Source organism: Geotrypetes seraphini, chromosome 13, assembly GCF_902459505.1.
Source record: "Geotrypetes seraphini chromosome 13, aGeoSer1.1, whole genome shotgun sequence".
Lineage (NCBI taxonomy): Eukaryota > Metazoa > Chordata > Amphibia > Gymnophiona > Dermophiidae > Geotrypetes > Geotrypetes seraphini.
The window spans coordinates 59,250,747-59,264,588 of NC_047096.1; the positions used below are offsets into that span (position 1 = coordinate 59,250,747).

The 13,842-nt window shown below is 40.1% G+C and overlaps 1 protein-coding gene across 1 annotated transcript in view; it reads right to left on the minus strand.

Annotated features, from left to right (window-relative positions):
* Positions 1-1,582: 1,582 nt before the first annotated feature.
* RUNDC1 (RUN domain containing 1) overlaps positions 1,583-13,842 on the minus strand; it is a 29,604-nt gene continuing 17,344 nt past the window's right edge. The window contains exons 3-5 of the mRNA XM_033919208.1: positions 7,129-7,327; positions 3,936-4,049; positions 1,583-3,076 (exon numbers count right to left, since the gene is read on the minus strand). Of these exons, the coding sequence (XP_033775099.1) occupies positions 2,208-3,076; positions 3,936-4,049; positions 7,129-7,327 (1,182 nt within the window). The 3' untranslated portion in view covers positions 1,583-2,207. The remainder of the gene's footprint in view (positions 3,077-3,935; positions 4,050-7,128; positions 7,328-13,842) is intronic.

Sequence of the window (13,842 nt, forward strand, 5' to 3'; positions counted from 1 at the left end):
GAGGCAAATAGCATTGATTGCTTAAAAATATTTTTGCCTCTACTGAACTGTATCTTTAATTTGAAGGGTTATTTCCACCTGTTCAGTACCCCTGTCTGTTTCAATCATTTCCACAATAAGCAACTCCCTAATCCCTCATTTGTCCTGTTTGACTGTCCTGAATAGATTGTAAGCTCTGTCGAGCAGGGACCGTCTCTTTATGTGTTATAAGTAGTAGCAATAGTCGTTGTAGTAAGGGTGATCAATGTCAGTTTAAGGCACCTCACTACCAAATATTTGTGATCTTTTTGTCAAAAGGCTTTTGTTTTCCTGTTCTGGACACTGGCCCATGGGTAATTCTTTCACTGACTAGTTCACAGCAGCATGACTTGCATTCTCTGTTATCAGTCCAATAATAGTGCTCGACTGTAATCCAGAAGAACTCCACAATCCTTGATCTTTAAAACAGTGTGAACAGTCTGGCTCACATAAAAAAAGGAGCAGCGTGCTCAAAGTTCTTCTGGCTGTCTGAAAGAGGATTCTGGGATCTTGAAATAGGGAAAGTTCTTGTTTATTACTGACCTTACTTAGTAGCAGCTTTTTTGGAATTCTATGTTGAAAGGAAAAAGGCAAAATAAGGAATTAATTTAGGCCCCCTTTTATCAAGACATGTTAGGGATTTTTTAAAATCACCAGCTGCTGCAGTAAAAGCTCCAACACTCAGTGTCAGAGCTTTTACTGCAGGGCCGGTGGTAAAAAACCCTAACGCGGCTTGATAAAAGGGGGGCCTTAATATGTATTCTCTACAAAATACCACACTGTCTACATTTTGCTGCATCAAATTTGCCTTTATTTCAATAAATCTAGTATAGTAAATGCATTTTACTGCGTGCCACCTGATGGAGTGCACTGGAAGTGAATTTAGTGTTATTTAACCTAACTCTGGAGATGGCCACATAGTGGACACAAAGCTGTAGCAGGAATAAATGTAAGTATCTATGCAGCAGGGATGCACATAAAAGTTATGTACATAAGTGGGAGCTCTGCCTATGTCCCACCCCCTTACAAATGCACATTATGTGGCCCTTCTATTAAAGGGTGTTAAGCACTTAACATGAAATGAATGTACAGAAACAGGGTAACGTGACAGATTCAGGGCTTTGTGGTCTGTTTTTGCCCATTACCAAATTTTTCTGTTAGGGGGTGTGGTATAGGCAGAGAGGAAGCGGACACATTAGTCAGCTAGTATCTTCCATTTACCAAGCACAGAAGAGCGACCAAAATGGTTAAGCAGCTGGAAGAGTTGCCATACAGTGAAAGATTAGGGAAACTGGGCCTTTTCTCCCTCGAACAGAGGAGATTGAGAGGGGACATGATTGAAACATTCAAGGTACTGAAGGGGATAGACTTAGTAGATAAGGACAGGTTATTCACCCTATCCAAGGTAGGGAGAACGAGAGGGAACTCTCTAAAATTGAAAGGGGATAAATTTCTTCACCCAGAGAGTGGTAGAAAACTGGAATGCTCTTCCAGAGTCTGTCATAGGGGAAAACACCCTCCAGGGATTCAAGACAAAGTTAGACAAGTTCCTGCTAAACCAGAACGTATGCAGGTAGGGCTAGTCTGTTAGGGCACTGGTCTTTGGCCAGAGGGCCGCCGCGTGAGTGAACTGCTGGGCATGATGGACCACTGGTCTGACCCAGCAGTGGCAATTCTTATGTTCTTAGCTAACAGAGTTAATGTGGACCCCTTACCATCTCCTAAACAGAAATCAATAAGTGCTTCTTCACTAACCAAGAGCAGGTACCATGTGTCAATCTGAATGTTAATACATGTCCTGCATTAAAATATAGTGGAACACCCCTTCTTGATGCAGCTTTAGTTTTGGGCTTGCAATGTGTTAAAATTCTGCATTATAGCATCTTAAACTCAAAACTTAATGCATTTCAGTAGCATGGCCCCTATACATAGATGTAAGTGAATATTTGCAAATAGCACGTAGGCAGATATGCATGTATGCACCATATTTTAAAATATTTACATGTTAACACACAAATATGAGTGCCTAGGTTACAGATTTCTAGCTTTGCAAGTGAACTCTCTCTTTCTGGGTCTATGGGAATAACTTTTACTAAATATGATTCAAAGTTTTAGAACACAAAAAGCCACAACCTATTGATCATCCCATACCTAATAATGCTGACACAAGAACTATAAATAAAGTACCATCAAAAAGCATCTTTGATATTCTTTAGCTGACGGACTGCTAGGTCTACAGGCAAATTAAATTTTAAATGACTGAGCCGGCTGAGGATATTAAGGGTACTCTCAAAGCCACTGTTGGCCATGTAACTCCAGGGCTGGTAATGAGACTGAATTAGGAGGCCTGATTTACAGATCAGATTAATCCAGGAGACCAAGCGCTGCTCATTCAAAGCCATGCAGACCAGCGCTTTGAACTCAGAGTCAGCACTGCGCTTGAATGGATCATGCTCCGTGAGCACTGTGTGGATGGCAGACAAGAGGCTCTGCTTGGGGGTGACAATGGCATTTCCAGATACTGGCAGGGCAAAAGACTGAGAGAGTTTGCGAGCTGGGGATTCCACAAAGGCTCGGCCATTCTTAGCATTGTAATACTTCACAAAGAGTTCCCAGGGGTGCATGGTCTGTGGGGCAGTGCTGAACACAGGGATCAAACAGGCAATAGGGGCCATCACCAAACTCATCCCTTGTGAAGAAGTGTAGAGTCCGTGGGCCAGCAGGTCCCGGATGGCTATAGCCAGATCCTTCCTGACAGCCACCGTCAGTTCATCTCGCCCGCCCAAAGAAATATCTTGCCTTGAGGTGTAGCTGATCACATGATCAGTGTGTTGCTGCTGTTTCAGGGCCAGCTGTTTAACTCTGTGCACAGTGGATTCCAGTTTCCTAACCAAGGGAGAATAGTCCTTGGCAGCCTCATCCTGCTGCCACAGCCTGTTGGATATCTGGCCCATAGAGCAACCAAACTGGCTGATGGCAAAGATCTGCAGAATGGCCAGCGCTCGACGCAGCAGCTGCAGCCCTGTTTCTCGCATCTTTCGTGCCTGTTCCGGATTCACTGCTCAAATCCAGGATGAAAAACAGAAAAAATGGTAATATGTATTATTCATTTAGTGCCATTAATGTACAAAGCACTGTGCAAGTTACAAAATCTAGTCTTCTTTCAGCAAGTGCATTCTACATGAAAAGCAGCAGTGCTAGAGACATTCCCCCTCTTTTACAAAGACCCAAATCCCTTTAAATCCTTATGGGCTTCGGGGTTGTTACCGCAATGGCAGCCGCTAGTCTGGCTGTGTAAAAGGGCGGGATTATTTGCTGCATTATGGGTCTCATCCCTCTGGCAAGTTAATTCTTCCACTACCGTTTTTGAATAAAGATTTTGGTTAGAAGTTTTGTGGGAAATTGCAGATTTTTCTCTTTTCTAAGGAAATATCTATGGCATGACCTCTTCTTGTCTAAAAGAAGTTTTTGTTCTTGTTTTCTAATGAGATTATAAATTAGGAATACAAAATAAATAATACAGCTATACTGTCCCTGCATTATTAGATTTGCTGAACTGCTAGGATAAGGAGGAAATTTCTGAGTTTAGTCTGAAAGAATTGATAGGACAGACTAGGAAAAGATAGACTGTATGGTCTTAAAAGAAAACAAGATCCACCTGGGATATTCTGAACAGTCTTGGTTTAAGTATTTCTACAGAGCTTTGGTCTTAGCCAGCGTGCAGAGTGCTATGTGCAATGTACTTATTTGCTCTCTTATCTTTAGACCTTCAAAAACCTATTAAAAAAAGCACACTTCTTCCACAGTTTTACACGTATTCAAAGTTAGGGGATTGCAGCCTAGCCTTCACTGTAAGGCTAAAAAGAAGTCTCAGAGGAAGGAACTAAAGAGTCCTACTTGTGAAAACAATAACCTACCTTTGCTGTTCCCAGGGGTCTTCCTGATATGTGGCTTGGAAGAGCCACCTCCATCACTTTGACCCGTTGAGCACTTGCAGTGCATCTCCTCATTAAGGGGGCTACCAACTTCATCTATAAAAAAACAGCAAGATGATTCATGATTGCAAATTAACTCCTTAGGAATCTCTGCAATGAGAGATAAGAGGTGATAGGCTCCTGAGTAATCTAGGAAATACCAACCCCCATTGGCAGCAATGCAGTTGGAAGACTCCAGTTCAGCTAAGAGGGAACATACAGTAGGTTGTTAGTTCCATCCGCAGCCCTCTATCACCTACCTAGCAACAGCTTTGGCTCACATGCCATTAAGAGCAGTAGCCTCATTCACCTCTACCTCTCCAAACAGTAGCGCCTCTCAATTTCCACTCACCCCTGCCAAAAAAAAAAAATTTGGATTCTTAAAACATTTAAACTTATCTTATCAAGATGGTTGTTGGAGAACCACCTCCAGGGCAACAATGTGCCTTAACGGCACTTCTGTGGTTGCTATTACTCTTAAATATCCTTCTGATCAAGATAGCTTCAATGTAGCTGCCTCTCCAGGACAAATATCCCCCAATTTTTTTTTTCTACATTGCCCCAGCACTTACATAAATATACCTCTCTTTCTGCCTCCCCCATCACCACACACACAAACCTCTATAGCTCTCTTTCTGCCTCCCCCAGCATACACATGGCACTATCTTCTCTGCCCCCCCCCTCAGCACATACACAGTTTTGTCAATCACCAATCCATATACGCTCCTGTAGCATATACCCCCCCCCCGGCAGCTGTCTCCTAATGATGACTGCTACACCCCCCAAAAAAAACAACCTGAATTCGCAAAACTATTCTCCAGCTTTTAATCTTCTCTACCCGCACAAAGCTCCTACACCTCAGCACACCAGTTTGCGCTCCCCCCTCCCCATAGCAGCACAGGCACTCAGTTCTCATCCTATCCCCTGGTGTACACCCAACTCTCATGCACCCCTCCTCCACTGCAGATACATACTGCTGTCTCCTCTCCCCTGCAGCACATAGCCAACTAAGTTCCAAACCACTCTGCCCAACATGGCACCCAGCTTACATTCCCTCAAACTCAGCTCCAGTCTGGCAAGGATCAGAAGAAGGAAAGAGTAGCTGTGCACTGGGCCACATCCTCCTCCTCTGCCTCTTCGGTGCTAAATGCAAAATTTGATCCACATGGTTAAATTTTTACATTCTGTACAGAGTGGCAAAAGAGGAGGCTATGGCGTGACATGCAGCTGCTCTGCTTTTCTGTTTCTATTCAGTGCTCGCCAGGGACTTGTGGTGGGTAAGGTTGCCATAACCCTCTACAACCAACTATCTACACTATGGTTGCCATCTCAGAAGAAAAAGTGATACATGTGTATATTCTATGATTATTTCACAAACCCTATCTAATGTTATGACAAACTAAAATTAAAGTTTTGGAGTCACCTCAGTAAGACCAGCATATAATTCCTCCATTGCAAAACATTAAAACACAAACTCATGCAAAAATACACTCAGGGCCTGATTTTATAAAGGACATTGATCTCAGCGGCCACCTAAGAAGTCTTTAGATTAATTGTGGCTTTTTATTTTCTAACAGATGCCTTAAATGTAGGCCCAATCAAATCATTTACTATTTTGTCTTTGTTACTGTTACTTTTAATGTTAACAGTAGCTATTTTAGTTCACTCACTTCTAGTTTAACTAAAATATCTACTGTTAACCTTAAAAGTAACAGTAACAAAGACAAAATAGTACATGATTTGATTGAGAGTACAACAGTGGCTTTCATATATTATCGTTAAATGTAGGCCAGCATTTTACAGGCTTATATTTAAGGCATCTGCTTCACATAGAGATGCTTACAGACGCCTAAAGTCACTTCTAGTGGAAACCACACCCATGCCAGACTTGGGCGTCGGTAGGTGTGCCTAGACACCTCCGTTGGCACAAGTCAGACATCTATATTGTAGGCATCCTTTACAGCATGAGATGCCATTTGTAGACTCAATCCCTCAAAACCTTACTCTATCATAACAGTACTATCTCCCAGGACTCAAAACAGCAACAACTTTTAATCTGTGAAAAAGCAACACTGTAAATATACATCATGCCTAGAATACCAATACACCATTTAGTGAGAGAACAGAACAGGACTCCCACAAATCTTTACAAAGAAACTGAATGCTAGCTAGCAGAAAACCGTATCTTGTTCATACATGCAAAACATAGACACACAACAAATATGAAATAAGGAATGACAGGACAGTAGTAGAGAAATGTGAAGGCAAAAACAAAACTGAAATGGAAACTTCAAGGAGTCAGACTACAGCAATATTGGAGAAACAGAAATAGAGAGTGTAGTGCAGTGGTTAGAGCTACAGCCTCAGCACCGAGGTTGAGGGTTCATATCCCACACTGCTCCTTGTGACCCTGAGCAAGTCACTTAATTCACTAAAAAAATAAGCTGGAATTTAAATAGTAGAATCAACAGAGGCAACACAGAAAGAATTGTTCAAGGAGGAAAAACCTCAGACCTCTTTAGTAGATAGCATCACTGGGAGAGGGGTAAAGGGGTAGGTAATGTCATTGGTATATAAATACTTAAATAAAGATATCAGAGATACACATTTCCCAAAGCTGACATGGACCAATTGATATCATCACAATAAAATACTTTTTTCTACCTTGGAGGATCAGTGAATATGGATACATTTACCCTAGTGATTATCTGCGGGACATGAGTGATTCACTATTGACTTCTTGGGTTGATTTATGTTGTATATTAGGGTAGGTATGCTGTCTGCTGGGATGCTTTTTTGAACTCTTTTGTTCTACGTGCATTTTTGTATCCATAGTTATTGTGCTTTGTACTTTAAAACTGTCAATAAAAATTTAAAATAAAAAACAATCTGATGAAACAGCAGATAAACAAAGGGGAACTGAACCCTGATTAGAGTTTGTTTAGAACTAAGTAGAATACTAAATCAGCTTAGCATGCTGAATTTCCTTCTTTAAAAAAAGGAAAGCCAAGATAATATACGACAGTCTCTCTAATCAGGTTAAAAGATAACTAGTAACTAACCAATTCTTTTATAAGATAAACTAGTACCTCTAACTTACAAGTATTACTGCTAATATAAACTAGCACATACCAACCTTGGATAAAATTGATGAACATTTCCAGATCTCTTATTTGTGTCTTTAGCTGTTCTACCAGCTGCTCTTTAACCCTTGCAGGATTTACTATTTGAGCAATGGCAGCATCCACACGCTGGCGCAGCTCTTCCGGTGACAGAGAGTCAATGTCCTCATTCAAATTCACGTCCAACTTCTTTATTAACTCATCTATGATCACCTACAGGACATAACAGAACAATTGACATTAACGTCCAACTTTGGATTTTTCTATTTGAGTGATTTCAACTTAATATGCCCCATAATTAATGCAAAGCAGTACACCGATTCATATAAAGTACCAAACAAGGGTACAAGGATCTTCAACAATGGAAGCCTAACAGTAATAGACTTTCTGCAACTAGTTCTACCTTGCATCATAGATACTTCACAGGTAGCCTACTGAATCATTTCATCAAGCCAACCTTGTTAAAAATGATTTTTCATTTATATTTTTTTATTTTCTTTAAATAACTTACATGTTAAAAATTGCAAATTCAGCTTCATCATTGGTTGGCCCAATGATGAAATGATTTGGTAGGCTGCCTATGAGGTATCTATGATACAAGGTAGAACCACTTGTCAATTACCTAGAGCCACACTTATGGGGTGTATTTGGGATCTATACAGATCTAAACTCTATTTACATTATCTAGCAACAAGGTAGAATGGACTATCCTGTTTCATGCATGGGAAGTGCTGTATGGGGTGCAAGAAGCACTAAAAATTATTTTTTAAAATGTTAATTTGATAAACTTTGTGGACTATTTAGCTTTATTTCTTGCAAAATTTCTCAAAGTGATTTATGGCGTCAAACAAAGCAATTCCAAATTAGTCTTTTCTCAGAAGTTATATGGAGCTCCTCCTATAGTCTCTGTAACTTTAAACTCTTGGACCAGATGAAATACAGAACATAAGCTTCTGAAAACAAAACCATTACAATCAAAAAATTGATACGGTCTATACCATCTGTGTGAGCTACAAAACCCTACAGTTTTGGGCATGAGTAGATTATTAGATTTTTTTCCCTCGCAGTAGTTTTATCTTCCTCTTCCAGATCACTCAGAACCAGAACAGAAATCTTGGTACCATGAGCCACCCACCCCCTAATTAAAGAGACAAAATTAAAGCTGCATTTCCAGGACCAGATGATACACAATGTAGAAGACCTAATGGTTAGCATGTAACAAGAAAAAACTAGATGTGATAAATCTGAATTGCATCAGGGCAGATTTGGGTTGGATGTTAGAAAGAATAGCAAGGCACAGGATGTTCAATAGGTATCTATGATACAAGGGAAAAGTCAAGAGGCAGGTGCACTAAATGGCCTTTAGACTTAATCTTCCAGTTTTAGAATCATAAGATATGCTTTCTAACGAAAATAAGACAGCACACCAATTCCAAAGAAAATTCCAGGAAAAAGTCAGAACTACAGAGAAGCCTGAAATCCATGGAAATGATAGCTCTACTGTACCCATATTTTTCTCACTAATAAGATAACGGGACAAGGAACAGAGCTAATCATTTCCTACAGTGAAACTGGTTATAAGATCATCATGTATGTCCTTGTCTATTGGTTCCCTTACTTTCATTCAAATTTCTGCCACACAGAACAGAGCTAATGACCCTGGAATTGCTATCAATTTTTAAAATTGATTTATTTAAATCTGGTAGGAAAATAGGTCTATTCGGGTCACAGTGAACTGTAAAGTAATTGCCCTGCCACCGACTAACAGTGACAACTTTATGCAAATTTCTGAACCAAAGAAGGAATCTGCATTTCACAAAATGTTCACACACTTTACACTATGTTACACAATTTTTATTTGTGGGCAATAACTAATTTCCTAATTGCTCATGCCTAAAAAATATCAAAAATTTCTGTTATTTCCACAAAACTGTGCTTTTGTGACCAAGATGGTCAAATTTCCTAAGGTCTGCCTGTAATGTTTCACAATCCACATGCATTTTAACAACTTTGAACAGTTTAGTGTCATCTGCAAATTTAATCACCTCACTCATCGTTCCAATTTCCAGATTGTTTATAAATAAGTTAAATAGCACTGGTCCCAGTACAGATCTTTGCGGCACGCCACTGTTTACTCTCCTCCATTGAGAAAAATGACCATTTAACCCTACCCACTGTTTTCTATCTGATAACCAATTCCTAATCCACAACTGAACTTTGCCTTCTATCCCATGACTCTTTAATTATCTCAGGAGCCTCTCATGTTGAACTTTGTCAAAAGCTTTCTGAAAATCTAGATATACTATTATCAACTGGTTCACCTTTATCCACATGTGTATTCATACCTTCAAAGAAGTCAAGCAAATTGGTAAGGCAAGATCTCCCTCAGCTGAACCCATGCTGACTCTGTCTCATTAAATCATGTTTGTCTACGTGTTCCACAATTTTATTTTTTGCAATTGGTTAGTGATCTGTAACCTGTCGCTAAAATCATCTGATTTCTAGATACTGAAGTCAGGCTTACCGGTCTGTAATTTCCCGGCTCTCCCCTGGAGCCCTTTTTAAAAATCAGCATTGGCCACTCTCCAATCTTCAGGTACTACAGATGATTTTAGCAACAGGTTACAGATCACTAACCACATGTCAGCAATTTCATGTTTGAGTTCCTTTAGTACACTGGGATGTATACCATCCGGTCCAGGTGATTTATCACTTTTTAACTTGTCAATTTGGCTTAGTACATCTTCCAGATTCACAGAGATTTCTTTCAGTTCCTCCGCATAATCACCCTTGAATATAATTTCCAGTTCTGGTAGATCTCTTACATCTTCTTCTGTAAAGACCAAAGCAAAGAATTAATTCAGTCTCTCCACTATGGCCTTATCCTCCCTGAGTGCCCTTTTTGCTCCTTGATCATCAAATGGTCCCACGGATTCCCTCACTGGTTTTCTGCTTCTGATGTATCTAAAGAAATTGTTATGAGTTTTTGCCTCTTTGGCAAGTTTCTCTTCATATTCTCTCTTAGCTTTCTTTATCAATGCTTTGCATCTAACTTGCCAGTGCTTGTGTGTCTTCTTATTTTCTTCATTCGGATCCTTTTTCCATTCTTTAAAGGATGTTTTTTAAAAATCTAATAGCCTCTTTCACTTCACTTTTTAACCATGCCAGTTCTCGTTTCCTTTTCTTTCCATCTTTGCTAATATGTGGGATACATCTGGTCTGGGCTTACATGATAGTATTTCAAAAAAGATATAGCTTAATTAGAAAAGGTACAGAGAAGGGCAACAAAAATGATAAAAGGGATGGGACAACTTCCCTATGAGGAAAGGCTAAAGCAGCTAGGGCTCTTCAGCTTGGAGAACAGATGGCTCGGGGTGATATGATAGAGATCTATAAAATAATGAGGAGTGGAAAGGGTAGATGTGAATCATTTGCTAATTCTTTCAAAAATAATAGGACTAGGGGACATGCAATGAAGCTACTAAGTAGTCAATTTAAAACAAACCAGAGAAAATATTTCTTCACATAATGTGTAATTAAACTCTGGAATTCATTGCTGGAAATGTGGTGAAATTAGTTAGCTTAGCAGGGTTTAAAAAAGGTTTGGATAATTTCCTAAAAGAGAAGTCCATAGGCTATTATTGAGATGGCTTGGGGAAATCCACTGCTTATTCCTAGGATAAGTAGCATAGAATCTGTTTTGCTACTTGGAATCTAGATAGGTGCTTGGGACCTGGGTTGGTCACTTTTGGAAACAGGATACTGGGTTTGATGAACCTTCAGTTTGTCCCAGTATGGCAATGGTAGTGAATTAAATCCTCTGAGCCCTATTCTACTGTGACTAGCCCCAACTTTATTTCCAATGAGAATCATAAGTCAAATTATTTTACAACAGAAAAGTGAATTAAAAACAAACAAACAACCAACTTGGAGGACTACCTATCTCACTGGGTGTCGGTGAGGGACTGTTGCTTCCTCAAGGAGTATCAGCTGCTGATAGTTTTTTTCTCCAGCCTTAATTGCGCCCCTGAGCAATGCTGACCTTCCATCACGCATTGCTAAGGGCAGAAATGACATCATCTGGGGCTTCAGGAATTGCCTTAAAAAAGACGTTGCGGCTGAAGCTTCCTCAGAGGATTACCTACCTCACCGGTGAGGGACCGCTGCTGATAGTTTTTGCCTCTAGCCTTAATCATGTCCCTGAGCAGTGTTGGCTTTCCATCAGGCATTGCTAAGGGCGGAAGTGATGTCATATTATTGAATTGTTTTGCACTCGTTTGAAAAGACTTTTTTGCACTTAATGAACCAAATACTTACCTTTCTAGCACATTGCACTGGTAACAAGATGGTGCAATGATAGACTCTGAAAAGCAGTTAGGGATTTGTCCCCGTCTGTGATTTTTCTGCCACCTTTGGTTCTGAGCACCACCGTCAGTTTAAAGGATTTGAAACTTCAGTGTCTCTTTTTTTTGTTTTGATGAGTATTGTTCCTTCAGGGCACTATTTTGCTTAAAAAAACACCCAGCAGTGATTTTGAAAATAAGAGAAAATGCGGACAGTTATTTATGTGAATGGGCAGACATGGAGCTGAGTTTTAGCTTAATTTTTACAGGTAAGCTCTTTGGGGTAGGAACCTGATATATGGATTGACAATAATCCTTTTGTGTTAGTGGAAAGTTTAATTATGTCTCTTAGATTAGTGGGTCTGCATTTTAATTGTTGCCATGTTCATATTTGTTTCTACAGGACCCTGTGTGACCTGTTTTCACCCTGCGTTTTCTTTTTCAGCACTACAGGACCCTGTATAAGTCTCTTTCAACCTGTGTTTTGTCTCTCAGCAATACAGGTCGAGGAGCTGCAGTTCTCAGCAGAATTTCTGCTAGCCTGCCTAGCAGAGGGAGAGCTCCTCCATTACTATATGTTGCCTTTGTTAATGAGCATGTGCTTCCTTTGCAGTGCCACACGCATCCCTCTGAAAAGAAAAAAAAAAAAAAAAAGACACCCACATTCCATCACAGTAACGCTGTTTTAGTTTTGGCAGGCACAAAGCATTCAAGTAGCCTGCATGTCTCGACTCCCTAGGACAAAGAAAAAGAAGCATACACTCTCAGCATTTAGTAGCAGTTTCAGTGCACAGTGAGGACAAGCCTTATGCCTGAATTTCCCCCAGCACACATGAACTGATCCTGGTTCCTTTACTGACAGACAGGACAGGAAAAGCTGCATTATGAAATTTTAAATTCTTGGACATTCCCCTTATTCCAGTTTCACTGCAACTGATTGCCAACTCACAAACAGATTTTACTTGTTGCTGCTCACATTTGCATAGACATTCTGGACTCATAATATTTTGAACTAATCACTGGCTACATATTACATTACATTACATTACATTAGGGATTTCTATTCCGCCATTACCTTGCGGTTCAAGGCGGATTACAAAAGGTTAGTTTAAGGACAGGATTACAATGAATTACCGAATTACAGAATTAGAGAATTACAGAGTTACATAATTACAAAATTACATAGTGAATAGCTAGTTAGGTAAGATGTAGATCTTAAGGGTTTTTTAGAAGTCGTGTTGTTATTGCTGTTTTAGGAATTTCTTGAAAAGTGTGGTTTTTATTTCTTTTCTGAACGTCTTATAGTCTGGGGAGGTCATCAGCAGGTTGGATATCTGGTTGTCCAGTCTTGCAGCTTGTGTGGCTAGGAGGCCGTCATGTTGTTTTGTTCTTTTTACTTCTTTGGATGGGGGGGGTATGAATGGGGAGTGCGTTTTTCTGTGTCTGGTGTTGGTTGCTTGGATGAGGCGATTGTTCAGGTATGATGGGCTGTCTCCGTGTAGGGTTTTAAATAATATGCAGTAGAATTTGAATTGGATTCTTTCTTGGATTGGGAGCCAGTGTGAGTTGATGAAGGCCTCGGTGATGTGGTCGTGTTTTTTCAATGAATAGACGAGTCTTAAGGCTGTATTTTGGATTGTTTGTAGTTGTCTTATCGTGGTTGCTGGACATGGGAGGAAGAGTATGTTACAGTAGTCCAATATGCCTAGTATTAGGGATTGTACTATAAGTAGGAATTGTGTACTTTCGAAGAATTTTCGGACTTGTCTCAGGTTTCTCATGATTGCGAATGATTTTTGAGTTGTTTTGTTTATTTGCGGTTGCATTGTGCAGCATCTGTCTATGGTCATGCCTAGTAGTTTTATGGTTGTTTGGATGGGATATTTGGTTGCGTTTATGTCTAGTATGGTTGTGGTTTGGATCTTGTCGTTTTCTAGGAGGATGAATTTGGTTTTGTCTTGGTTGAGTTTAAGTTTGTGATTTTCCATCCAGGTTGTGACTGCTTCCAGTGTTTGGAGAAGTTCGTCTGTCATGGTTGGTTTGGAATGATCGTATGGGATGAGGATGGTGATGTCATCCGCATAGCTATAGGATGTTATGCCTAGATTATCCAGATGAGTTCCTAGAGAGGCAGTGTATAGATTGAAGAGGGTGGGGGATAGTGGAGATCCTTGTGGCACGCCGCAGGGGTTTGACCAGGATTCTGATCTTTCTTTGTTAGATTTTACACTGTAGGTTCTGAGTTTTAGGAATCCTTCGAACCAGGCGTATACTTTATCTGAGATGCCTATTGCATCTAAGATCTGTAGAAGGATGTTATGGTCTACCAGGTCGAATGCCGCCGATAGGTCCAGTTGTATGAGTAGCATTTTTTTTCCTTTACTA